Source organism: Grus americana, chromosome 3 (assembly GCF_028858705.1).
Source record: "Grus americana isolate bGruAme1 chromosome 3, bGruAme1.mat, whole genome shotgun sequence".
NCBI lineage: Eukaryota > Metazoa > Chordata > Aves > Gruiformes > Gruidae > Grus > Grus americana.
Window position 1 is genome coordinate 125,446,407 of NC_072854.1, and position 27,255 is coordinate 125,473,661.

The 27,255-nt window shown below is 57.0% G+C and overlaps 1 protein-coding gene across 1 annotated transcript; it reads right to left on the reverse strand.

Annotated features, from left to right (window-relative positions):
* Nucleotides 1-14,363: 14,363 nt before the first annotated feature.
* PAX1 (paired box 1) lies at nucleotides 14,364-20,896 on the reverse strand. The gene is made up of 6 exons (XM_054820838.1): nucleotides 20,670-20,896; nucleotides 20,186-20,268; nucleotides 18,773-19,402; nucleotides 17,499-17,641; nucleotides 16,977-17,196; nucleotides 14,364-14,455 (listed from the first exon to the last, which is right to left on the reverse strand). The coding sequence occupies exons 1-6, from the start codon at nucleotides 20,894-20,896 to the stop codon at nucleotides 14,364-14,366; spliced, it is 1,395 nt and encodes a 464-aa protein (XP_054676813.1).
* Between the last annotated feature and the right edge of the window lie 6,359 nt (nucleotides 20,897-27,255).

Consider the following 27,255-nt stretch of genomic DNA (forward strand, 5'->3'; position numbering starts at 1 on the left):
AGCATATCAGTTTTATTAAGCAGGATGCTAGGCAATTTAATAGCCTGGTTTAATTCGGGAGAATTCATCCAGCTTAAGTATTTTTCCATCTTCTACTCAACCCGTTTTATGATTTATCAATTCCCTATTTCACATATATCATGGGTTTAACTTTTTCACTCTGTAAATCATATTCCTGGCTGAAGAAATAGGGGTTTTTTTTTTTTACAATTTAAAAAAAAACCAAACCCAAAACTTGTCTCTCCATATAAGAGACATAATACTTTCTGTGAAATATTTAAAACATCAACTACAATAGATGCAATTCAGCAACGAGTCAGGAGATTTGCAGGATGTTCGCGAGGTTATAGTGACCTTTTGAGGATAAACTGTATTAAGTATTAATCTTTTCTACAAATAAACCTGATTTCCATCAATAGGCGGTTCTTTTTTCTTTTTTTTTTTTTTTCTTCCCCCCCCCTCTTCGCAGCATCCCACCCCCTCTGGAGACAGCCGCTCCCCGTAGCATCGCCGGCATCTCATGGCTTGGGAGGATCTGCCCTCCCATTCAAACGCGGAGATGACTTTTCATTGACCATGGGAGGTTTGTGGGTGTCTTCCCCAGAGCCTTATTTTGTCAAACACTTACTGAAACGCCGCCTGAAAAAACAAACACGAAGCCTAAAACCCTCACCCGCATCCCGAGGGGACATCTCCATTCACTCCGGCGGGCGCTGGCCCAGGCTCCGGCTGTGCAAAGGCACGGCAATGTAATTGCAATAGGCGCTGCGACGGCGCTGCCAAATTGCAATTAAAATTTTGTAATTCTTTTCTTTTAATCGCCCATTGTATCCGAGCCTGACCAACTCCCGAAGACTTTAAAAAAACCAGACCGCTGATTAAAATCCTGGCTTCGTCGAGGTCAACGGCAGAAACTTCCACGGGCTTAATGAGGTCACGGGCTCTCCCCGTGTCTCTTACGGCGTTATTTATGTTGTGGTTTAATGAATGATTGTCTAATGCGGATGCATAAATGACTCCAAATGAGACCGAGATCCCTGCGGTGGTTGGTGCTCTATGGAAACGTGGTATTACGCTGCCTCTGTCCCAAAGACCGGGGCTTTAAGGGAACAGATGGGGAGAAAATACGATGACTTACCCACCGGTTTTAAGCCAGGTGGTAAATTTTGCCGTTTTTTGCGGTGCCACGCTCGCACCCATGGCATCGGCAGGCAAAAGGGAATGATTACTTCGCAAAAGGGAATTATGACTTTTTGCAAAAAAAACCCTATTACTTTGCGAAAGGGAATTGTTGCTTTGCAAAAATACCCCCCCGCAAAAGCAACAAAGTGAGGCAGGAAACGTGCGCCAGAGGAGGGGAAAGGCTGAAGCCCACCCCAAACCCCCTCTACTTGTGCTCACAGCTCCTTCGTACGGTCCGTAGTGTTGTGGATCCATCAGCATCTAATCGATAGGGACCGATCTAATGAACCGATGCGACAGTTAAGCGGGGTTTTAGGGGTTCAGCCTGGAACGTGACCGCTGGCGAACGTGGGTTTCGAGTCGAGGTTTTGAGATGGAGACTCAACCTTTCGCAAAAAAAACCAGAATCGCTGTCGATGATGCCGTGAAAAACGTTCATCTCGTCCTCAGAACCGTGCATCCTTTATGTTTTGAAGAAGTGTAACCGAAAACATTATCAAGAGCATTAGAGGGTTTTTTTCCCTCTGCCAGGAACCAGCCGGTTGCAAACACTTGCAAATGGAAACAACTCAGAAATTTCAAAAATGTTTGCAAAAAAGACATTTTTTCCACTTTTCAACCAACTCTGTTATTGATTTTCCAGGCTGAATAAGGAATGCTTGTTGAATTTTATGGAAACTGATAGTGGGACTATATGAAACTGGCCATAAAAGATAACAGATTTTGTTTTAAAGTCAGATAAAAGTTATAGTCCCATGTTATTTGGCATATGAATTTCCTATGATACCAATAAAAATGTTAGTTATAAAGCATTTCCTGAGGAATGGTTGTAACCCCAAATGATCATGGTTATTTGCTGAGGAAAATAGGTTTTATTCCGAACAATAAACCTATGCAGATTTATTAACCTGGGAAACACACAGCCATTTCATGTACCAATCCGGTTCGAGCTGATGGAATTAATAACACTGATATAATGAAAAATATCTTTTACACTCCAAAACCATTGCCTGCATAATGTCACACATAAAAGAGTTTACTTAGCAGCCCTTTAGCTCTATTTTCCCATTCTTCGCAGAAGTCTTCATTCACAATGGGTTGGTTCTATTTAACCGGTGATATTTGCTGTGTATCGTGTTACCGCGGCACTATTCCCCCTAGATGAATGAAAGCCGAGCATGAACTAACAAGAAAAATGCTCGGAAGATGAAAATTCGAAACAACCGAAAATACCTCGCGTGCTTTCAAGGTGATGGCAAGCGAGCCCGACGGGCGCTCGCCGTACCCCCCCCCTCCAAACCCTCCCCGGTTCGTCTTTGCTGCAAGCGCAAAGGGCCCGAGCCCCCTCCCCGGGATGCAGCTCAGGACATAAATGGGGAGAAGATTAAAGGGAGAGTTGGGCGGCGCTTGCTCCGCAGCCCTCCGAGCTCACCTGGGAACCAGCCTTTCTCCTCAGCCAACCAAGGGTTTTTTTTCACGTTATCACGCAATTTTGTAATTTTGGGGGTTTTTTTCCTAATGTAGGAATAGCTGTCTTAAACCGAGACGCTGCAAATAGGCTCGCTCGCTCACCGGCTACCAGCGGTTGGGGCCGGGGGGGTGTGAAATATTTTTGGAGGGCAAAAGCTAAAGCTAGGATGAGGAACCACCTTTGAGAAAGAGACAACTGGACGTAAAGGCCCGCTGAACGTGAGGCTTCCTTTAATTAGGCATTTAAGCCGATGCGAAGATAAGATTCAGTGAGAAGAATAAGGCTTTTTTTTTTTTTTCCCCTGACGTTGCGTCTTTTGATTTTTCTTCATTTTACCCTGAAACCGGCTACCACTGTTTAATTCATTCCACATTTCCCAAGGTCGAAGACCGCCATCCCGAGCGGCAGCGTGCTCCGCAAATGTTCTTTCTCTCGGCGCGCAGAACAATAAGCGTTTTATCCCATCCGTTGCCTTCGCATCCTCGCGACGGTTGGAAGCAGTGCCGGTGGCACGGCAGAGAGCCGGCGGAGAAGGCGGCCACCGTGACCCCCCACTCACACCCCACCTCGGTGTGCGAAGCAGAGAGACATGAGAAAGAGGGGGTGACAGGGTTTTTAGGAAGGTCTGACCCCAATACTCCTCGCTTTGGGCCGAGGAGGTAGCGGTACGGCTGAAGCAGCGCCCCGGAGCTGCGGATGCTCGGTGCTGAGCACCCCGTCTGCAGCATCCCGAGGGCCGCGGACCGGGACGGCCGAGTCCCATCTGTGGGCTCTGCCTTTTCCCACGCAGAGTTTGCTCCCCTGGGACACCCCTCTTTCCAGAGTCATTCACCTTAAAAACGCCTCTGAAACCACCACTGAAAAATCAGGTGGGAAACGCTATTTCACCTGATTTTTTTTTTTTTTTTGGTACCTCCTTTGAGAATCCATCACCCCTGTTGATACCGGTATTTATAGAGAGGGGCGTTTTCTCCGAGCAGCCCCCGCCGTGTGCAGGCAGAGCACCGACGCTCTCGTCCCAGGGACCTGGGGGGGGCTAGGAGGCTGCAGCAGGCACCGAGAACCCACGCAGAGGCGCTGAACCCCCCCCCCTCCCCAAACATCGTCGGCTCACCTGGCACGTGCTGCTTGCGAACGGGAGGCAAGGGGTTAACAGAGGAATTCGGGTTTTGTCCAAATCAGCACATTCTGCTTTTGTAAATGTATGGATCTATATATAGAGAGAGGGGTGGACGTGCTGGCTAAATTTTGCATTTTTATAAAGCAGAGCCTAAGTCTACAGGCCACGTATTAAGCCAAACAGCATGTTTTCAGGTAATTAGTGTTTATAATCAGTTTGTAAAGCTAAAGTGACTCCAGATCACGATGCACTCGAGAAAAAAAAAATCATGTAGAAAAGATTTTTTTTTTTTTTCTTTACGTATGCATGCAAATGCCAAATTAACATCTGCATACAATATATGCTCCGGTCAGGCCCAAAATATTGTTGTGGTTATGGTCAATTCACTTAAAAGCCTATATGTTTAAAACCTCACATTAGTATGGATGAAATGTTTTCTGTTCCTTTAACTTTTTTTAGGGTTGGGTTTTTGGTTTTTTTTTTTTTTAAGTTGAAGTTTCACATTAATGGTACTTATAAACCACAGCTGTTTCACTGTACTATGCAACAATAGTGTTTTATATCTGAGCAAGTTTGGAAATCTTCATGCTTACTCAATTCTTCCAAAACCAAAAGCAACCCCACTTGTTCCTTGAAATGGAAGAGGTATCTGTAGCGTTTGCAAAACAATTAGAGTCTCGACAACTTTTCATAAAGATGATGTTTTGTTATTACTTCGGAGATGAGGTGAAATTCAACCTCAGAGTCAGATGAAATTTGACAGTTTTGGCTCTGGGACCTTTTTCTTTTTTTTTTCTTTCGTGTTGTTGTTATTGCTGGGAATGTGGAGAAGGGAAGGCTGAGCGGGCTACCTCTCTCGCACCGGCGGGTCTCTCCAGGGACGGAGACACAGCTCGGGGGCTGCGGGAAGGCGAGCCGTGCCCCTTTCCTCACCGGGCACTGCAGCCGAGCCGCAGCCGGTTGGCTCATGGTATATCGAGAATAACACCTGCTTTCGCAGCGACGACGCGCCTCCGAGGGGCTGGGGCCGGTTGCGCAGCCTCCGGGCGAAGCCATCGGGCGAAGCACCGGCAGGTGCCCTCTGAGGAGCTTCAGCAGCAGGAACCAAAGGTCTGCAAGCACGCCGTGACGAACGGCTTCATGGGGCCGGGCCGCCGCTTCCCCCGCGGTCGTCCTCAGGCGGACGCGCAGGCGGCTGCGGTTAGCGCAGCGGTTTCCCGCCTCCGTGGTCAGCCTTGCCGCACGCGGTCTCTGGGCCGCGCCGATCCCGTAAGACCCCCGCAGGACGCCGGGCTGGGAAGCCCTCCCGCACGTGCTGCTAAACCCTAAGTGCCTTGGCGAGCCCACGCAGCTGCGGGACTCTTTGCCGTAGAGCTTTGGGACGTGGCGCGCGCTCCGCGGCTGTGGAGGTCGCTGGCCGCGTGCGTGAGGATGCGCGCGGGCAGGGTACGTGCTGCTCTCCTGCCGAGAGCAAGCAGAAGATCGAGTTCCCGACGGAGGGTATTTTATTCTCACTTTCAAGCAGATTATGAAGCAGTTTGTTGGGTGTGCTTGCTTGCCCGCCTTTTTTTTTTTTTTTTTTCTTTTTTTTTCTTTCTCAGCACATTTCATCTCTTTCTTCAAACCTCCGGTTTTCCGGGAGAGGTTTTGAAGTGGCCTCATTTGTAATCTGACCTCGCTTCTTGTCGTATTTGTGTCATCGGCTCTGGGGGCCGTGCTAGGATGCTGACAAGTATTTCTAGCTTTAAAATACAACTCTTTGGCAACCCAGAGAAGAACAAAGACAAACGCCCCGCTGTCCTTGGAGTGTTTCTGCAGAAAAGGGATGAGGGTTCGTGGCACGACTGCCACCAAGGTTGCCCAAAGTTGCCTGGCTCCCACCCGGGTTTATTCCCTCTGGTGACTGCGAGCCCAGGGATTTTCTCCCGGGGCCAGCGCACGCTGCAGCCCCGGAAACATGAGGAGCCGGGGGGGGTTGCTGCTTGCTGCACGGGGACGCGTGGGGCTGAACCCTGCACATCTCCACACGCCTCCCGTCCCCTCCCTGGGGGTCAAGAGGGATCAGAGAAAGGCTACGGCAAGCTGCGCTCCTCTCCAGGCGGGTACCAGCCCGCAGGACCCCGATGCTGTCGGAGCCTCCGCGTGGCCCCGCAGCCCTTTTTTTGGCGGGGGTGGGGGGAGTTGCACATCCCGGGAGCAGCCCCGGGGCTTTGTGTAAGTGCCTGAGGTTTGGCAGGTCCAGCCAAGGCCACCGCAGCTGGGGTCAGCTGGCCAGACCTCCTTTTTGGCACAGGGAGGTCTCGCCTGTGGCGCTGGGTCTGAGCAGAGGCAATTACAGCTCCTAAGAAATAGGCGGGGGCTATTTTAAGGCCACTTCCCCAGGCTCACCAAACCGACCCTGTCTGTCCCACCTCCCCTTCCTCGCGCCCCGTGGCTGGGACTGACCCCCATCAGCATCACCGAGGCCGAAGGCAGGCCGGGCTCGGCCGCTGCGTGCTGCTGCTCTTGGCAATAGCGCGACCTGCCCTGGAGCTTGCAGCAGCCCTGGAGCCTTCTGTTTATCTTCCCCTCGAGGCCACGTGAAATTTTGCGTGATAAGTAACACTTTCTTGCTTTTTTTTTTCCCCCAAGACCAGCTTTTACCAACCATAAAGGAAAAAAATCGGTTAGACCTCTGTCAGAAACATTCTTTATGATAAAATTAAAATACCCGACATTAGATCATACGCTCATGAGAAGACATGCATCCTCACTGACTCAGTGGAGCTGCATGGATTTCTGCAGTCTTGATGTTTCAAAAAAATAATAATAATAATTTAGGCCCATGTAGATTTAGAAGTAATCTCTATTAATCCCTCAGTTCTTCAAGAAACTCTTCAAGAGTTTAGGGCTTTACATGCGTGTAAGCATCTGCAAGGTTGAAACCAAAAGATGTTTCAGCCAGCCCCGAAATGAAAAACGTAAATATGAAATATTAAAAACAGATCTGCTCTAGAGAAGAACTTTGACATTGCCACAAATCTGAAGAAGAAAGAGAAAACTCTGGCATATAAATTCAGCATGACATCACTTTCTGAGAACCTGATGCCAAAACAGTGCTGTCTCTGGGAGAGCTTCAGTGAAAGCTTTTGTCATCTTTGCCAGGTTAATATAACTGTGAGATTAAAAAGTACTTTCATATTTACGCTGCAGGATGGGGGGGGGGGGCAGGAGGGAGGGGGCATGTTTTCCCCAAGGGAAATACCACGTCCACTTCTGTCGTATTGAGTCAAGAAGGAGAAGACTTGCCATCGTTGCCCAAGTCCTCGATCTTCCTTCCCCAGCTGGCTCCGAGTTCCATCGACACACGACGCTTCTGAGCGGAGACCGAAAACCGCAGTGCTCCTCGGTGGCCGAGTAACGCTATACTTAGGGTTCAGCAAATTCTTTGCTTCGATTTATCATCACCAGCTTTCTGCAAATTATCGAGAGGAGCCTTTGTCAAAACTCTGACACCGCTCCTCTCCTTGAGTTCTTCTCTTGCATCAATCGATTTGGGAAAGGAACGTCCAAAAAGATAGAATGAAATGCAAGACTGTAAACCAACACTTTTCTGGAAAAACACCTCCTTACCGAGTGCAATCTTTGTAAGTCGCTTCCTGCAGGAACCCTGCCACAGCCCCGAGGTTCTTCCCCTGCAGCACGCCCCGTCCTCGGGAGCGAGTGACCCGCGTTTCGTCACGACTCGCTGCAGCCGCTGCCAGGGCAAGGCCACCGCTGCTGCAGCGAGGGCTGAGGCTTACGTGTTGCGGGACTCACCAGGAAAAGAGCGGTTCGTGTCCTTACCCTGGAATCCAGGGAGGAAATCGGGTTTTCTGCAGTTGTCCGCAGCGGGCAGTGCACGCACGCACGCACGGTCTGTGCGCGGTCCCAGAGAACCTGCAGCAAAGCAAAGAGAAGCTACAAAAAAGTTTTCGGGTCCCGTAGCCGCAGCGTTCGGATAAGGGCTAGTGCGCGTGGTGGCTTTGCAAGCCCAGGCAATTGCTGATCTCCACACTTTGCAGACCGGCTCGCGACGCTGGTAGCTGCTTTCCCGCTAAAGCCTCAGATTATAACCGTCTCTCAGCACCTCCAGGAAATCAAAGCCTGTTCTCCAGACTCTCGCTGTCGGAGCGGCCGTCTTGGATACCAAGCAAGCAACATAAATATTGCAGCTGTACGAGGCGCCGATGTTAGCGGGGGCTTACACGAGCAGAATTACAACCGCGGAGATTATCGCGGTCACCTTTGGGACTCGCTGGGTAACACATCTGGCCCAGCAATACGCTGCACCTCTCCGTACGGGGGCTATGTGTTGGCTGCAGGGCTCGGGGGGTTTCTGGCCCGGAGCTGCCCCGCGGGGAAGGGCAGAGCTCAGTAAGCAGGCACGAGGCGAAAGCTCTGCTCGGGGGGGGTGACGTGCAGCGCCACGCTCAGCTCCGGTTTTGCTCAAGCTAACGCCGAATTTCCCGCTGGCGTCCAAAGGGGGTAGGTTTTCCCCCGGAGCTCTCTCCTCAGCCAGGAGATGAGGCGATAGGGTGTCGGTTTGTAACCAGCGCTGCCAGGGAGATGGACAGCCTGAGGAAGGGGCACCCAACAGCAGGGGCCGGATTTCGGAGGTGTGAGCTTTTGCAGGCTGTAACCCATCCTGCGCGGGGTAAAGCTCGGCCCTGGCTATCGACGTTTGGAGCTGAGGCACGGTCGCGTGGGGGGGACGCATCTGCCGCAGCCCCGTTACCGCGCGGGGAGATAAAGACGTGCGAGCCTGACGAGCGGAAAGCTCCGGGGGCTGCGAGGCTTGGCTACACGTGCCAGCGGGGCTTTACCCGTGCTCTGGCTGCTGTCTAGCCGAGCTCACGAATCAAAGGGGTGGGAGAGGGAACTGCCCGGGAGGAGGATGAAAATTGCAGGTGCACGCGTTTCTTGGGGAGGAAAAACTGATTTATTCCTTTGGTTCGGGTCTGGAGCACGGCTGCCCACAATGCAGTCATTTTAATGCCCAGATTATTTTCGTTACCCTGCTGAGCTCCCACTCTGGAGCTCCTAGGCGCTGCCCAGAAACCTAACAGATCTGGATGCTTCCCCAGAAAGTGCTGGCAAAGTAAGAGTTAACCATTGGGCTGGTGGCTATGACCCTCTCAAAACATCAACGATTCTTCTAGAAGCCTCGTTTGGCTTTGGACCATTATTGGGCATCTCAAGCTGTGAAAAGAGGAGCTGAGCCCCGATCGTCTCCTTTGGCCGTGGGCTCTGGGTGGCAAGGAAGGGTGATGGGGGAGGTCTCCACAGCAGCCAGCACCAGTGGAAACCTGCTGATGGGCAAGGCTGGGTCCAGCCCGGTCCGCACCTAAAGCAAGCGAGCGGAGTGCCCAGGAGGCTCTTTATTAAGAGGAAATGTTATGAAGTGCCTGAGTGATCTGGGAATCAAATTCCCATTTTCAAAAGCGACTTAAGCAATTGTGGGAAGGTTTATAAATTTGCAAATGATGGTTTGGTTTGCAAATACACGTCATCAGGCTAAAGTTTCTCTTCTTTGGTTGTTTTCCAAGACCATCTGTATTTTCCTGCTGGTGCAATGAGAAGACCCCAAGTGCGTGGAGTCAAACGCAGGGACTGTCACCAGCTGGCATAGGCAGGGGCTGGAGCCGTGTGCACATGTGTATATGCACACGCACACACATACGTGTGTGTGTATATACACACATATATGTAGATCTGTGCAGAAGTATATGTCTATATGTATCTAGACATGTATGCATATGTCCGTGTGTATGTATGCGTGCGTAAATATTCTTTACACGCTTCCCTAAGTGCCACCACTGCTGCGGTCGGAGCCAGAGCAGGGAGGCAGCCGGATCGCTGCGCACATCAGTTCTTGGCTCTCAACAAGGAGCAAAAGTCTGACTGTCACCCGCCGCTGGTGACCCGGGCTGGGGACACCCGGGGTCACGTAGGACGTAGGGGCCGTAGTCTTTCCTGGGCTAACATCAGCATCACCTGATCTCTGAGAGCATCACCTCTCCTCCGGCCAGCTCCTGTCGCGAGCTGCTCGACGTGCTGACAAATACGCCGGAGCAAGGTGAGAGGCGCTGGGACCGTGCCCAGAGCCGGGCGTGCTCGGCACGCTGCGCGGCCGCGGAGCACGGCTCGAAGCGATGGGGAGGCAGACCTTGTGCGAGCAGCCGCAGCCTGTACCGATGCCAAACATCTGCGAGCCCCACTTCCACGGCATGGCTTGTTTCTAACCAGAGTGATGTTTTTAAATCTTTATGATTCTTAACATGCCAAAAAGAAAATAAATATGTGGTCCACCAGCGAGTCTCCAGTAACAAAGTGCAGGTCTTTGAACGAGGGCTGTAACGCTCCCCATCCTGCTCCGCGCTCTCGAAAGGAACAGTGCTAAAGATATATGGGGCAGGTAGAGCTAATGGAAGCGGTTTCAACCTCGGGTTTTTTCTGTCAGAAAACGCCATTTCATCAAAATTGACATGTTCCGAGGGATGGTATCGATTTTGACAAAACCGTCGCTGAAAAAGCGTCAGAGTGGATTGTTTGCACTCTCTCGCTTTGTTCCGATAAATTCAAAAAGTTCCGCCCCAATCAAGCCCAATTTTCTCTGGATTATGTCAGTCTGCCTGCGCAGAGAGGAATTTGCCGTGAGTCCGGAGAGGCAGAGCAGCACTTTGTGTCGCCCTGCTTAAGAGACTGATTTTATTTCGGGATTTATTTGGGGGTCTTTGCTCCAGCATTTTTCTGTGGTAGGGAATGAATTAGCCGAGATGCATGGGGCAGACATCGAGTTCGCCCGGTTCCTCCGGGGATTCTCCACGTGGCCGCTGGCCTCAAGGCGGGACTCCACCGAAAAGCAGAATAACACCTTGCTGTTGGAGGGCTTGCAGCCGAACTCTGCAGCTAGGCACTTTGGAGGCTGCTCTTTCGCTGGAGAACTGACCTGCGTATGTATGCGTGGAGGCTGGTTTCCAGCCCGAAGGCGGGCAGAGCTGCTGCGGACGAGCGGCCCCAGCCCTCCTTTGCCATTCCAAGCTGCCATCTTCTTCCCTTCTCTTTTTATGGAGCAAGCAACGAGCCGTCCTCTCAACCTCGGTAGGTCTTAGTCCTTGCAGGAGGCAAGAAAATTCTGTGTTAGCTATAGCCCTGGGGAGGTTTCAAGGTGTGAATCATCCACCTCGCAGCAAACTCCCATCCCTCCACCCCTCAGGTCCCCTGTAAGTCCCCCCCAGCCCCTCTAAGTCCCCCTTTCACGCCATCTGCATTGAGATCAGCTGAAACAATCCCCAAAAAAGTTGTTTTGTTTTTTTTTTAATGAGAAACTCCCTTCCCTAATTATAATTGTAAAAATCGCAGTTTTAATAAAGGCTATTGACAGTCAAACAGTCAAGAAAAGAACAGAAACCAGAAGCCTGACTGCAGGAAAGCCACTCCGCCGTTACCCGGCGTGCCGCATTCTGCCTTCAGCATCCCGCAGATTGGCACAGCACCTCCGCCCTAAATACCTGCAGAAGAGCAGGTTGCTGCCGTGGCGGGGAACACGCTCTGCGCGTCCATCCGTTCCCGGCTGGGAACGCGGCGGCTTCCTCGCCCGCTGCAGCAGGCTGCTGCTCCGTGTTTGTGGAACAATAGGGTCTCCCTCTGGTGGCAAATTCCGCCCGAGGTGTGCTGACATCACAGGCAGGGATGGGGCTGCAGGACGGCAGCGTTGGCTTCCAGCCTGCCGCCCGGGCATCGCACGGCCGCGCAGCCCTGGCTGCCTGGCTGTGGGGATGAAGGGGCCGGTGGTCCCACCGCCACTGGCCTCTGCCCGGGGAGGGGGGTCCCTGGCATGCCCCAGGCAGCGCCGCTGGCATGAGCTTCGTGCGGAAGCCTCTGGATGACCGGGCACACGGTGCATCCCGTCACACGGTGCATCCCATCACACGGTGCATCCCGTCACACGATGCATCCCGTCACCGCATGAACATAGCCCAGATGGTCTCAGCCCCACCACTGAAGCCTGGCGGTCGGGTCCCCGGGCTCAGGACGCAGCACCTTGCCCACGTGCAGCACTCCTCCAGCTGCCTGTGCCCGGCAAGCGCTCGTGAAGGGATGTCTGCCTTGGGGCCGTGGCGGATGCTAAGCATCGAGTTGTTGTTTGGGGTTTTGGCAGGTTCGTGGCAGCCTTGGAAGGGAACAACTCAGGCACTCGCACACCATCCCAGCAGAACGCTAATTGAAAGGATCAGACTCTGCGCTACGTCTCTGTCTGACCCCAGCGCTCGTGTCTTGCTTGGCCCAGACGTCCATCAGAGCCCCTGGTCCCGTCTCCGCGGGATGCAGGAGCGCTGCCCCATCCTGCACGGGGTGGGGGACATAAGGGGTTGCAGCTGGGTCCCCACACAGCAGGGTGCTGCGAACCCACCCAGCTAACAGCAAATACCAACGTGAGCATGGGGTGCTGGGCGGTGGGGGGGTTAGGGGACATCCAGCCCTGAAGCACCCCAAGGGCCCGGGCTTTAGGAACCAGAAGGTGCTGCAGGGCTAGATGTGGCTAGCAGGACAGAACAGCCACCTACGGGACACGGCACAGCATTTTCAAGCTATTTCAGCCTTTCCACAGCGGGCTGCCACCACGGTGGTGGGCATTCCAACTTACCTGGACGCCTCCGCAGCACGGGAGCTCAGCGTGGGGTACGGGCTTCTCCCAGCTCCCCGGCAGAAGGGCTTTCTGGCAGCCCTATACCGAGGATAGGCTCGTGAGCAGTAAGGTTTCAGCATTGGGGATGCGAAGGGCTCCTCTGACCTCCCAGACCGGCAGAGTCTGAGAGCGACAGGGCTTGGGCTGTCCCCATGCTCCCCTCTTCCCTGGAGGGGTTGTATTTCCCCAGCTGCCATGGTGCCGGGGTGGACAGAAAGGCTGTGCGTGCTGCGCTCCAGCTTTAAGGGTGTTGCTGTCGGTCATCTTTTCCAAAGCTGCTCTGCCACATACTCGAACGTAGCTTTAAATGGATAAACCTGGCAGGGGACTAGCCAGAGCTGTTAGTCATCCGTTTCAGGTGACTCGTCCATCCTCACATCCTTTAAAATGTAGTCAGTCACAGTTTGGCGTCAGATCTCGCCCCAGGACAGTACTCTCGCCTACTTAAAATTCCCTCCTTTCCCTCCCGTGCTTTGTGGTCGGTTGCAAAGACCAGCTCTAGCTGGAGGCTTTGCAGCAGCAGAGGCAAAACTGAACTTTGCCACCCCGAGGTTGCAGGCAAAATAATTTCCTGGGGTGGGATGTCAAATTTGGCATCCTTCCTCCTCCCTCCCTCCCTCCCTCCCACAAAGACACACTCTCTGCAAAAAGCCAGGCGTGTATTCTCCTGCCAGGATATTTCCTCCCTGCCCCGCTGTAGGACCTTCCCCTTCTCCAGACAATGAAGGGACTGAAGCCAATGGCAGCGGCTGGTGGAGCCAGGGAATGCAAAAGCCCAGTGGAGCCCGTCCTGAATGTTCCCCAGCCGGCTGGACAGGAGGGGGATAACAAACCCCCGTGGGCAGGCTGCAAGGGCCAGCCCTGCCACCAGCCCCCTGCTCGCCCGTGGCCAGGTGAGGTGGGTGGGAGCCAGCCCGGGGCTTGGGGGCAGCCGCCCACCTCCCTGCTCGTGCGCAGAGCTGGCCCGTAGCCCCATAGCGTCGGGAGTCACCCAGCGGGGCCACGGCCCTCCCGCTGCAGCAGACCCCCAAATCTGCATGTGTGATTAGGCACGGGGAGCATGGCCGCAACGTGCTCACAGCAACACGGGGCCCCCGGGCGGGTGCGTGGGTGCACGAATCCAGACTCGGCACAGAGCAATTCCTCCCCGCCAAGCGCCCCCAAGATCCCACCGGGTCTCTGCCGCGCACAGGCAACCCGCAGATGCTGCCTGAGGCTGGGGGACACCAGGAGAAGCGATGGCGCTCAGCCAGACCCTGAGGGAAGGAGGTCAGCGGCGTGCACCCACGGTAGTCACTTTTTATTAAGGTTCGTTATTATAAAAATATATCATAAAACGTCCATTTCCACCCTGGGGCAGAGGCACTGGAAGGCTCGGATGGAGCAGGCTCCATCGCTCAGCTGCTCTGGCTGCGGCGGGGGGAGGCCAGAAACCGGTCCCTGGAGGAAACGTGCTCCCTTGGGCTGGGACGGAGCCGGGGACGCTCCGAACAATGGCTGGGGACGGGGCCGTTCGCTGCCCTGCGTCCAACAGTCTTTGGGGACATGGGAAGGAGAAAGAAAAACCGAAAGCAAGGGAGAAAAACAAAAAGACAAAATAAAGAAGGGAGACTGAGTCTCTTCTGCCACTCCTTTCCAATTCGATGGAGGTAAAGCGTCCCTCTGGGCAGCGTGAATGAACACCCCGACCGCGCTCCCCTGCGCAGGGATTTGCCATGGGGGGATGTCACCTCTCACCCCCCAGGCTGTCTCCTTGTCCCTGCAGGCACCTGCCAGAGTCGGTGGCACTTTGGGCACAGTTCGGTGGCACCTTGGGTTTGGTTATGGTTTGCAGGTGCTTATTCCAAGAGTCACTGTCTCTCGACTGCTGCTCCGCGGCTCTAGGAAGAGGAGGCCGGGATAGAGAGTCCGTGGATGGTATTTAGAGGGTCTGGAGATTTCCCCACAGGGCTGGCAGGTTTTCTGTCCACGACTGCAAGAAGGGTAGAGGGAAAAAAAAAAAAAAAAGAGACAACAACAAGGCAGTGGATTGACGGACTCCACGCACATTGCTGCAGCCGGGCACGTCCCACGTCTGCATGCACACAGCTCCTCTTCCAACGGCTCCCCAAAAACGGCTCTGCCCCACCAGGCCCCCGCCTGCCTGCCCCCAGGAAAGCCACCCCCTCAGAAAGGGGCTGCCAGGCTCTGTGCATCAGACCTCCCCAGGGGGAACGGGGAGGACAGGGGGGGATGCATCCCCCGAGCGATGGGGACAGACACCCTCTGCCATTGCCGGGGATCTGGACCTGCCTGGGGAGGTGACGCAGACCCACGCCGTGCACCCTGTTAAAGCCTGCGGTTGGGGTGCCCTGGGAGGGGACTGTGCCACCGGAGGAGAGGATCTGCACACCATGCCAGCCGTAGGTGAACTCCTGCCGAGCTTCTCCCCAGCCCCGGCTGATCCGAGGCACAGCCTGGCCCCGGGAGGCATCCCGGTGCAGGGCCCGAGGCTGGGCCGGGCTCCCCGTATCCCCCGCGCAGACCTTTGGGGAGGGGATGCAAAGCGTCCCGGGGCTGCCGTGGGGATAAGCAGGGAGATTTTTCCGGGGAAATAGCGGCTGTGAAATCCGAAAAGTTCTGAACTGCAGGGCGAAACTTCCTGGATGACTCTGTCTCTATTTCGTCTCTCTCTTTTTTTATCTTTTTCCTTCTCTCTCTCCTTCTCTCTCCGTCCCTTTCCCCTCTCTCTCCCCCCCGCATCCTCTCCCCGTGCGATGCGGGAAGCGGCGAGCCCGGCCGGCCGCCTCGGGGGGTGCGGGGCTGCCAGCCCGCCCCGCCGGCTCCGCGGGTCCCCCCCGCCGGGCCATCGCTCTTCCCCCGCCAGCTCGGGCCGGGGTGGAAGCCTTTTGCCGGATAATCCGATATTTGGCTTGTCCCAGATAAGCAGCGGAACCAGAAAACCGATCCGAATGAAATTAAAAAGAATAAAAGCTTTTGAAGGGGGGGGAGAAATTCCCCACACAAAAAACCCGCAGAAACAAAACTCAAAAAAACTTTTAAAGAAAGCCTGTGAGCCTTTCGGCAGGTACAGCTTGAAGACTAACAAGTCGGAAAACTCAGGCTCCGAGTCCCTTAAAAGACCTCAAAAAATACACTAAATACGCACAGATAATCTTTCCTCCTTCGTTTGCTTTCTTTCCCTCTTCGTTCGTTTTCTTCTTTCCGTCCTTCTTTTTTTTCTTTCCTTCTATTCTTTTTCTTTCTCTTTGCCTTTCCTTTCTCTCCCTCGCTATCTCGCACTCTGTTTCTCTCTTTTTTTTTTTCAAATAATTGTTTACAATTATCTATTTTCACCCATTAATACTCGCAATAACTCATCCTCGGGACAGCTGATGTTACAACTCCCAGCAGGTTGCCGTAATTAGATAGAAACGGTAAAGGGTCGTATAAAAAAAATTAACACGCACCCCTCAAAAAAAAAAAAAAAAAGCCAAACCAAAACCACAAAACCAAAACCCACCAACAATAAAGAAATGGACTAATAAATGGGAAATTAATTGCAAATCTGAGAAAGAATAGACAGTCTAACACCACGAAAAAGGAGAAAGATATAGACGGGGATTTTATATCCAGAACAGATGAGTTGGGATTTTTAAAACGAAACCGCCTATCGAGGAAATAACGCTTTCATCGATTAACCGAAATAATTAGCAGGCGATAAAAGAAACGCCCCAATTAACAGCCTCCTAATTTACGTTCAAATCAAACGCATGTGATTCTCATAGGGAGTTTATTTTTAAACACTCCCCACGATCATAAATCGGGGGATTTATAATGTTAATAATCTCGAATCGAGACTTCTGCCTTTCCGCAAGGCTCCTCGGTAAAATGGATGCCGATAGCACCTCTTTGGGATCGTTGTTAATATTCGGAGGCTATTAACGGGGTCCTGCCCCGCCGCACCCCTCAAATTCCGCCGAGGAAGCTGTCTCTGGCGGGGGGGTGAAAAGCGGAGGATTCACCCCAAATCTTCCCGCTTCCCTTGGCCGTTTCCAGCGCACACGAGCGCAAGGGACGAGGGAAAATGATTTCATTTCCAGTTTGTAATTCCGATGTGCTGGCTGAGGCCGGGCGGGGGGGCTGGACCGGGACCCATCGAATGCTGCAGCGGGGGGCACCGGGGGGGGTCAGAGCCCCCGGAGAGGGCCGGGTCTGCCCGATGTGCGGGCAGCGGCAAGGCAAAGCCCGGGGACCGCAGCCGCCAGCCCGGTTGAGCCGGCGAGCGCCGGCCGGCAGCCTGACGGCCCTCATAGAGGCGGGGGGGGACGTTATGAATATTGAAAGTACTCAGCGAGGTAACCTCTGCCTGAAGGTGGGGGGACCCGCACCGAGTCCCTTAGCCCCCCGCGGGCCGCTCGCCGAGCCGCCCCCACCGAGCCCCCGGAGGGGTCCGCAGCCGCCCCCCGCGGTACCCCCCGCTGTCCGTGCTCCCTCCCCGCCGCCCGGCTCACCTTCCCTCCCGGGCTGCTTGAACGCCATCGCCGTGGCCAGGTCGCCGCCGTGCACCGCCACGCCGGGCCCGTGGTGGGCCAAGGGGCTGCCCTGCGGCTGCCAGGGGTGGCCCGGGGGGATGTAGCCGCCGGCCGGCCCGCCGTAGACGCCGTGCTGGTTGGAGGGGGGGTAGGCGCAGGCCGGGAGGAAGCTGCCCACCGAGGAGAGCCCCGGGGCGGGCTGGGGACAGGCACAAAGAGACACGTAGGGTACGCGGGGAAGCATCGCCGTGCGGGGCGGGGGCACCGCCGGACTGCAGCGGGGGCTCGGAACAACCCGCCCGGTTCTGGGTGCTGGGGTTACCCCCTCGAGGAGGGGGTGGGGGCCCGGCTGGCCGCGGCGGTGCGGAGCCCGGGCGGGAGGAGAATGGGAACAACGGGAAATCGCCCACCCACCCCCGTCTTGTCTCCTCCTGCCCCCCTCCTTGTCCTCTTCTGCCCCCCCCCGTCCCCCCGTCCCCTCCTGCGCCCCACAGCAGTTACCTGCGGGTATTTGATATCTCCTTCCATGGCAGCTTTGTCGATGCCGTTGACCGCCTGGGCCGGGGGGAAGGCCGTCCTGTTCACGCTGGGCCAGTCTTCCATTTTGGGGGGGTAGGCAGACCCCTCTGTGCCGGCCAGAGCCCCTGGGGAGGAGAGCGCGGCGGCTCCGTTAGCGTCAGCCTTTCCCCCCCCACCCCGCCCCGGCCCGAGCAGGTTTTGTTCCCCGGAGCAGGGATTGGGGCGAAACGGGGGGAAAGCCCGGGTTTGGAAGTGCCTGTTCGTATAAACCTGATGGGGTGGGGGGGGAACAGATCCGCCTCGCCTCCCGCTCTCCGCCAGCATCCCGGGGACACAGCCCGCTGCCCCGACACCAGGGCCGGGGCGGCCCGGGAAAGACTCGGTCCTGGCGGCCGAAATTAGCTGTACCCTGGTTTGGTACCGCACCGGGGGGAGAGGCTGTGCCACCCCATCCCCCCCACCCCCCAAACCCCTGTCCCTCTGCCCGGCTCTCCTCGGCCCCCCCCCCCCGTCACTTCCACGCTCCCGATAATTTAGGAGGCCCAATTTCTCTTCTGACGAAGGAGATTTATAAAAGTGACATCGGAATTTTAAAGATAAATGATTACACGGAGGGAAACGCATGCGGTTGATTTACTCGGGCTTTTGGAAGGATAAAAGCACTCGCTCCCCTCGCCACGTCCTCCTCCCGCCCCCGGAGCCGGCGGGGCAGCCGGGCCGGGGCTCGGGGCTGCCGCTCTCCCCTTTCCTCCCGCGGCTGCCCGGAGCCCCGGCCACAGCGGCTCCTCGATTCCTCCTCCCCGCTTCGGTTTTTAACAAAACCAGGGCAATTTCGAGGGGGGGGGGGGCGGAGAGCGCCGTGCCTGTTTGCCGAGGTGGCTTGCCGCCTTCTTTTTCCTCTCCCCTGGTTTGTTTTTTTTCCCCCCTTTTTACCCCCTTCCAATTTTTTTTCCCCCCTTTGCAAAGGGAAATTCAAGGCTTCGAATTTGCGGTCGGCAATCTATCATCCCTACGAAAATATTTTCCACATTTTTCATAAAAAGTTCAAGATGTCTGAACCTCGCTGCATCTGGCCCCGCCGCCCCGTCCTGCTGGAGCGGCGTGCGGCCATCAAAATGGTTTTTAAAAAAGAAACCAAATTAATTAAAAACCCAAACCGGACGGGGGGGGGGGGGGGGGCGAAAGAGCTGCTGGCCGGGAGGGGCAGGGGCGACCCCTGCCCACGTTCCCCCACCCGGGGCTCCGGCGGTACCCACCCGTCTGCTCCACGAAGGTGCGGATGCCCAGGATGTTGGTGACGGAGTGCGCCGAGGGCCAGGAGCGGGGCAGGCTGACGTGGGCCGCCGCCACGGGCGCGCCGGGGTGGCCCCCCATCTTGGCGGCCGGGGGGGCCATGGGGCTGGGGTAGGGGTACTGGTAGATGTGGTTGTAGGGCAGGGCGGGCTGGGGGGGCGGCTGCTTGCCGCCGTCGTAGGGGCCGGGCTGGGAGAGGCTGCCGATTTTGTTGCGCAGGATCCGGCTGATGGAGCTGACCGAGGGCACGTTGTACTTGTCGCAGACGCCGTCCGCCAGCAGCCGGTCGCGGATCTCCCAGGCGAAGATGCCGGGGTCGCCCTGCTTGTAGTCTCGGATGTGCTTGACCACGTTGGGGGTGGTGACCCGCGGCTTGCTGCCGCCGATGGCCCCGGGCAGGATGGAGCCGGTCTCGTTGTAACGGGCCAGGATCTTGCTGACGCAGCCGTGCGAGACGCGGAGCTGGCGGCTGATGTCGCAGGGCCGGATCCCGAGCTGCGCCAGCTCCACGATCCGCAGCCGGATGGCGTTGGGCAGCGGCCGCCCGTTGACGAAGACGCCGCCCAGCTGGTTCACCTCCCCGTAGGTGTGCTCTGCGGCGGGCCGGGGAGCGCGTTACCGGCGGGCAGCCCGCGGGCCACGGCGGAGGGAGGGACGGGGACGCGCCGCCGCGCAAGTCGGGGCCTCCGCACGTCCAGGCGGTAAGCGGGCGTGGGGCAGAAACGGGGGAAAAAAGGAAAGGAAAGGAAAGGAAAGGAAAGGAAAGGAAAGGAAAGGAAAGGAAAGGAAAGGAAAGGAAAGGAAAGGAAAGGAAAGGAAAGGAAAGGAAAGGAAAGGAAAGGAAAGGAAAGGAAAGGAAAGGAAAGGACAAACAAAAGGCAAAGGGAGAAAAAAGGAGAAGCAAAAGAAAAAAAAAACCAACAGAAAAAAGAAAAAGACGGGGGGAAAATAGAAACAACGAGAAGGGGAGAAAGAACCGAAAGAAGAGAGCAGAGCGAAAGGGAAGGGAGCAGAGAGGACGGGGGTAGCCGAGAGCCTGCCCAGCCGGGCACGTCGTGCCGGACCCCCGCCCGCCGGCCCGGAGGGCCGCGCCGCAGCTCGGGCCGCAGCGGCCGTGCCAGGGCCGGCGGGCGGGGGTCCGGCCCGGCGCCCCCCTCTCCCGATGCGTGTGTCCCCCCCCCCGCCCCGCTCCCTCCGGGAAGCGACACCGCGGAGCCCGTCCCGGAGCCCTCCCCGCGGCCGCCCGCGCTTACCCATCGCCCGGCGCCGGCGGAACGCCGCTCCGCCCGGGGAGGGGGCACCGCCTGCCTGCCGCGCCGCAGCCCCGGCCGCCGCCGCCGAGCCGGCATAGGGGGCCCGGGGGGGGACGGTAGGGCGGGCCGGCTGGGCGGGAGCCGGCGGCGGGGGTGTCCTGGCGGCGCCGGGCCGGTTCCCCGCTCGCGGGGAGCCCCCGCCGCTACTTGGGATCAATTTGACGTGGGAAACACGTCAATCTCGGCCGTCACGGTGGAGGCGCCGCCGCGGGCCGCCCATTGGCTCCCGCGTCGCTCCTAAATGGCCGCGGCCGCCGCTCCCCGCCGCGGAGAGTGGGGGACGGGAGCGGGGGCGGCACCCTCCGCCCGCCCCCGCGGGGCCAACGCCCCCGCCGCGGCCGCCGTTCCCCGCCCAGGGACGTTCACACCTTCCCCACGGGACGCCCCCACCCCCCGGGCTCGTCGTAGGGATGCGGGAGGGCGGAGCCGGGTCGACAGTGGGGGGTCCCCACGTCCCCCCCCCCCTCCTTGAGGCGGCAAGGTTCCCCCGGCTCCCTCCCCGCGCTCGTTCCCACGCGGGACGCGGCCCCGGGCGCAGCACCGGCACCTGCCCCGGCTCCTCCAGCCCCGACGGCCGCCGCGGGGCCGGGACCCACGGGCGGGGATATCGCCAGGGGATCCGGGGCGGGGGGGCTTGTGCTTTCGAGGGGGGAGCCGCCGGCTGCCGGTGTGGCCCGGTGGCGAGGGGCCGTGCTCGGTAGCGGGGGTCTGCTGGGGGCCGGACGCCCTCCCCGCCTGGCTCCCCCTGCAAACCTGCTGCCGCCCACCCGCCATCGAAATCCAGGGTTTTCTTACCCGAATAATAACGCACGAAGGCAGCCTCGTAAAACGTGGGTGAGACGAGTGTTTGGAGGATTTTTGTAGGGGTTCCCCCCCCCCACTCCCCCAAGAAAGGTCGATGGGAAGATCGTGAGTTTTTCTCCGCAAACGACTGAAATTGGAGGCGGGGGTGGGGGTGGAGAGGGGAAAATCGCCTCGCAGCCAGCCGCGGGTACCGCCTTTGCAGCCGCATCGAAAACCCGCTCCTCCTCGGGTTTTAAACTGGGGGTGCTGGGCCGGGGGGAGGGCAGCGGCGCCGGGCAGCAGCGGGCGGGCAGCGCCCACCGCCCCGGGGTCCGGCCTCCCCGCCGGCAGCGCGGGCAGCGGCGGGCAGGAGAGGCAAACGGGGTTTCCTGCCAGGACACGGCACCCGTGCGGGGACGGCCACGGGGAGAACCCCCCACGCGTTGCCCACCCGGCCGCCCGCTCCTCTCCCCCCACACTCCCCCCCCCCCGCCACCCGTGGGATGAAAGCCCTGCGAGCCCGCCGGGGTCGGGGCAGACGGTGCCTCCTGAGCGTTGGAAATCTGTCGTCGGGAAAAGAGAGCGGATCGATTAAAAAGCAGCGGAGAATCGCAAAAGGATGGGCGCCTCGTGTTTGCCTTCCTCCCCCCCCAGACCCCCGGCTGGGGGCCCCGGGGAAGCGCCGTGGCAATGAGTTTGCCGTCCTCAGCCTCCGGCGGAGCGGGGCGGGAGCGGCCGCCGGCAGCCTGCGGGAAGGAGGCAATCGAAAGGCGGCCGAGGAGACCAGGTGTCTTTCTCCCTGTCCTGGTAATCCAACGGAACGATTTTTTCGGGGCGTGTGGGGGTCCGCTCCCACCCGCGGAAGAGTCTTTTCCCGCGGGGGCCGTGCCCAGCCCTCCGCCGCGGTCGCCCTCCGCCGCCACCCGCCCGGGGCCGCGGAGAGTTGCCCCCAGCCGGGATGAGGGAGAGGCCTGCCCGGTTAACGCCGGGCAGGGGCTCCTGAAGCCCCCCGGCCCCGCCCTCCCCCCCGGCTGCTTGCTGCTCGGAGGAGCCCCGGCGCAGGAGCATCCCCGGGCGGCCCGACGGCGCGGCGGGGCCGGCTCGCAGCGCTACCGGGACAGCAGCCCGGGGGCCGGAGAGCCCCTGCCCGGGCTCGCCCGAGCTCACCCGCCCCTCCTCGGCTCAGGCAATCTTTTGTCTCCCTCTGTTGGGAAGCGCGGAGAAATCCGCCGGCTGCGGGCCGGGCCCGCGGTGAGGGGCGGAGGGGAGGGCAGGGGCCGTGGGAGCCGTGGGAGCCGTGGGCCCGGGGTGCTGGGCTGGGACGGCTCGGGAAAAGCCGCGGAGCAGCAGCATGAGCCGTGCGGGCTCCGGCGCTGAGCTCCCCACCGCGCCCGCGATAATTAACGAACGCGCGTGGCTGCGCAGCCTGAAGCCCCGCGCGCTCGGCCCCACGCAGCCGCACGGCCCCGCGCACACGCGGTGTACGAGTGTGCCCGCGGTTTGTGCGCGCTCGTTCTCCTCCCGGGGCGGGGGGGGTGGGGTGTCTTACCGTGATGCGCACACCCACGCACACCCGTGATCACAGCCAGCTCGCAGCCCTGCTTCGTGGGGATGAGGTGACCGGGGGGGTGTGGGGGTGCGTGTTCCCTAGGAGTTTTAAAAAATAAAACACACCCATCCTGAAGCAGAAGCAACCCCCCCGGCCAGCCCCTCCGCCGGGCACCTGCCGCGGGAGAGCATCGCGCACGGCGTGCAGCTCCCCGCATCTCCCCCGCATCCCCCCCCGTGCCTCTTCCCCGCTCCCGCCGGGCCCCCGGGGAGGGGGTCAGGGGCCGTCCCGGTGGTCTCTGTCTCTGCAGGCTTTGAGCCAGAAAGAACCAGGAAATTTCGGACTCATTAGAGGGGTCGGGAGACGTGTCCGTGGGGCTGCGCGGCTGCCTTGTACCGGAGGGAGACTGTCCTGCCCGGCCCGGCCGGCTGCAGACGTGCGTGCGTGGAAATAGCGGGGAAAGAAAGGAAGAAGAAGAAAAGGAGAAGAAAACGAAGAGGGAAAATGAGAAGAAAAGAAAAGAAAGAAGAAGGTAAAAGAATAATATAAAGAAAACGAAGAAAGGAGAAGGCGGAAAATAAGAATGAAAAGAAAACGAAGAAGGAAAAGAAGAAGAAGGGAAAGAGGTAGGCGAAGGAAAATGAAGAAAAAAGGAAACGGGACGAAGAAAGGGCAGGGGGCTTCCTCCTCCCCCCCCCCGGAAGGGAAATGAGACTCCGCGGGCCAGGGCCGGCCCCAGGGACAGCGCAGCCGAGCCGAGCCGGGCCGGGCCCCCCCCGCACCGCCGGGGAGCCGCTGTCCCGCTGGTGACGCCAACCCGGCTCCCCAAACGCCCGATGAAGTAATTAATAAAATGCCCCAATGCCCTGCGCGGTGCTCGGCTCCCTAGGGAGAGATGGGGGCAGCACCTGCGGGTTGCCGCACCCCCAAACCTGTTGCCCCCCGGGGCCCAGCCCTTCCGCCCGCCCCCCCGACCTTGCTCCGAGATGGTTTTAACTCGCTCCGGCTCTTTTTTTTTTTTTTTTTCCCCCTTCCACCCGTTTTCTCCACTCCTCTCTCGGCCCTCTCGGTTTATCCGCTCTCCCTCCCGCCTCCGGTTTTACTGTAGCGTCGTGAGCTCGTGGTCCGGCGTGGAAAATATTAGGCTGGGGGTAAAGCTCTGCGTGGGGAGGGAAGTCCCTGTGTCCCCCCCAGGGTGAGGGACAGGCTGTCCCGGCCGAGCAACCCTCCCTTAGAGCGGGGGCAGCAGCTCCCAGGAGCACCCTGCTCCTTCGGCACTGTGCTCCTCGGCTCAGAAACAGATACATATTTTTTCCTTTTTTTTTTTTTTCCCCCCTTAAATTTTCTTTTCTTGCTACTGCTGTGATGAAAAGCTCCAAAAAAAAAAAAAAGCCCTCTTATTCTAACCATATTTGCAAAAGCTGCTGGTCATTTGTGTGTATTTTTATGCCGTGCTGAGCTTCGTGTGACAGATGCACGATTTTGCATTGTGAGTTTTGCGGAGTAAAAATACGTATCAGCAGCGAAGCAGGTAGCTCTGAAAGCTTTTTAAAATTTTCAATAGAAATATCTTCTGCGGTAGCTGTCAACCAGTGTAGGTAAAAGCAGGGGTTCCCGTGTGTTTCCCCATTATTTATTCTATACTCATTAATGATTCAGAAATGCCGTGGCTCTTAGAGGGGATATTTAGTTTAGTCATGGTTAGGGAGCTCATTTTCTGTCACAATCAATCAAAATTGGAAAATCCTATTGCAGCGGGTTCAAAACGAGCGCCCGTTCACCAGAGGCGCGCTGCGAAGCATAACGTTTCTCCCTTGCAAAGTGGAGTGCAATATTATCTGGGTGCCTGTGCTTTCTGTGTCAGAAGGATCACAAAATTACTTCTGACAATTTTTTTTCTTGGGCGTTTTGACACTGGCTAAATATAGAGAGTTGAACAATCCCTCTGTCATAACAAAAAATGCCTTCTGTTTGCTGAAGAAAAGGCTTTGAGAGCTCAAAAAATAAAATCATTCTTCAAAGCTTAATGTGCTGTCTGAGCCATTTTGTTTAATCATATATTTCAGTCTGGTAAAGGCCACAGGTTGAGTAATTAACAATAACTTGGTTTCATTTGTCAAAAGCAATTTAGCCGTATAAAATATACTCTACCGCAAGCCAGAAGGCTCCACAATTCCACATGGAGAGAAAAAAAAAAAAAATTAAAAAAAATACCAAAACCTTTTAGGTTTGGATTTTCTTTCCTAAAGAGTAAATTTTTGGTCACAGATTCTTGATGTGAAAATGACAGCAGGATCCTGGATCCTTAATAAATTCCATCGAGTTCTTGCGTAAAACATTGTCGATCTGAGGACAATACAGGTAATTTGAAATTATTGCCATTGCTTAAATAACCAGCAGTGGATATATCCCACCTTTCTTTTTACTGACAGTATCGTTATTTTCTTCTCCTTTTCTGCCCGGGAACCGTTTCAGATCACTGCGTGTGGATGTGAAATCTCTTTTAGCGCCCCGAGAAGGGGGGTTTTTTGGCTACCGTCTGAACCCGCCCGTCCCCCAGCAGCTGCGGAGGTGCACAGTCGCAGGCCGTCGCCTTAGCTCGCGACGTATTGAAATTTTAAAAATACGAAGCACTTTGAGAACAATATCAAGCCAGCGCGGCCGTTCCTGGCAGGCGGAGGGCTCGCTGTGAGGGCTGCGGGTAGGAGCGGGACGGGGGCTGCCTGGCCGTGTCTCAAAGGAGGGGGCGACCCGAAGCCTCCTCCTTGCAAAGGCTGAATACTGCCAGAGACATCTGCCAGGCGTATGGAGGGGGACTGGCTCGCAGGAACGGCTTCGTGAACAGGCAGGGTCAGTATTGAAATTCAGTTCAGCTGCCTGGGGATGGACGAGCCCGGACTGCCCCGGCTGCTCGCTGCAGAGGTGGGGGGCTGCAGCAGCGGGGGGCTCCGAGGACGGGAGCAAAGCACCACCGCATCGCAGCCCGGCAGCTCCAGGCTGCCTTCCCAGCAGAGGAGTTTGGGGAGGATGAAAGCAAGCACCCACCCTTTAAAAAGCAGGTATGAAACCCTAATTCTGCAGAGGACAGCACTGCCCTCCCCGCGCTCACGCGGTCTCACGCTGCTGGCCACAGCGGCATGGCGCGGGGGGGGGGGGCAAAAATCCCAAGACCAGCAGCTGAGCGTTCGCTTTTTCTGGCTTTATCAGGGCTTAGGTTCAAACCACCGCGGAAGCCGCACTCCGGCATGTAAAGTCTTTGCGTGGGCTCTGGGCAGGTGACGTACCTGCTCGCAGGAGGTGAGTTCGTCCCCGGTGCGTACGGCAGCGCCTACCCTGCTTCGGTGGGTAGGACACGGGGTCCTGCGCCACAGCCACGCTGGCTGCAGGCCAGGAGGCAGACACGTGTCCTTCACGGGGGAATTCAGAGCCGAGGGTGTCACACAGCTTTTCAATTTCCTCGGTTTGCTGAGCCCATTGCAAAAAGACGCCTTTCACCTTCGGCATCCAGGTCCTTTCTTTCCGTCTTGTCTTTAGGAGTGCCGACGCCACTGTCCGCACAGCCCCCTCCCGCACTCTTCCCGGGGCGAGAGCAAACATCCATCCCTCTCCTGCAAGTGCTCATCCAGCCCCAGCGCCACGCGGCGCTGAGAAACCACAGTCCTTGTGATTTGGTGGGAGCTGTAGGTGCTGTGAGAGATGACCAGCACCTTCTCAGATGGAGTCCTTGTCTCCTGGCTGGCCAGCTGCCCCCGAGACCCCTGGAGTCAGCATCTGCGCCTCTGTTCACTGCTGAACATTTCTTTGGTCCTGCAGTGCACTGAAAGAGAAACAACAACAAAAAAACCCCAAATATTTTCCTTTAGATTAAGCTCTTGCTTAATGTTAAGCCCATATGGAAGTCTTTGCCCGAGTGTAAATCTCTGCAAAATCAGCTTATTAGCTTATGCCCAACTTTGCAAACAAATGCCGCACGTGCTCGCCGACAGAAGGGATGAAGGGCTGCTAAACCTATTCCTTTGTTTTCTTATTGAAATGGTTTTCTCGTGACCGTAATGAGGTGGGAAGGCCGCACGCTTGGCAAAGAAGAGGATGTTAAGTTGCACTGGTGGAAAAACACATCGCGTAGACTGAAACAGCACCGGGTCGGCTTGTTGCATTTGGCACCGTGCGTACGGAGAGCGGCGGCACGCTGGGCGGCGTGGACGTGGCCCCAGGGGAAGAGCAGGGAATCTTCTCCTCGTGGAAAATATTTCAGATGAGATTTGGCTACCTTTACTCATGCTTAAGTCAGCCATGCTTTATGGCATGCATCCACCCAGCACATCGCGCCCCGGCTCTCGGAGACGGTCCTCCATCGGTTTTGTGCGGGATCTTCTCATCCCTAGGGAGTCCTGGAGAAGGACCACGGGGGAAAAAGGAAGGGATGTAACATCAGGGTGACCTGAGCCAACGGTTTGGAAGAAAGGCAAGATAAAGAATCCATCCTGACCTTACAGAGAAAGAACCTGCCCTGCCTTTCGGACAGCAATGGGCTCCACGAACCCGAAGACGAGGTCTCACCTGAGGCCAGGCTCTCCTCCTGCTGCGAGAGTCTGCGGCCAGCCGAGGGGCGGCTGATCCCAACAGCACCAGGGCAGCTTTGGGGGGCAACCCTGGCCCCGACCTCCCGTGTCACCCACCCCAGCGGGTGACACACCTCGCAGGCCACGTGCTGTCAGCTCTGACAGGAGGCGGCACCGTCCCGAGCAGTTTGCCTCGTGCATTTTGCTGTCTGGCTTGGCCTTAGGGGTGGTGAAGGATG

Coding starts and splice junctions, on each gene's coding strand:
- PAX1 (XM_054820838.1), bottom strand. CDS start 20,896: ATGGCGGGTGGGCGGCAGCAGGTTTGCAGGGGGAGCCAGGCGGGGAGG. Junction 19,403..20,185: donor GGCTCCCGCCCAGCCGGCCC/GCCCTACCGTCC, acceptor GGCCCGCCGCAG/AGCACACCTACGGGGAGGTG. Junction 17,197..17,498: donor GAGATATCAAATACCCGCAG/GTAACTGCTGTG, acceptor GCCTGTCCCCAG/CCCGCCCCGGGGCTCTCCTC.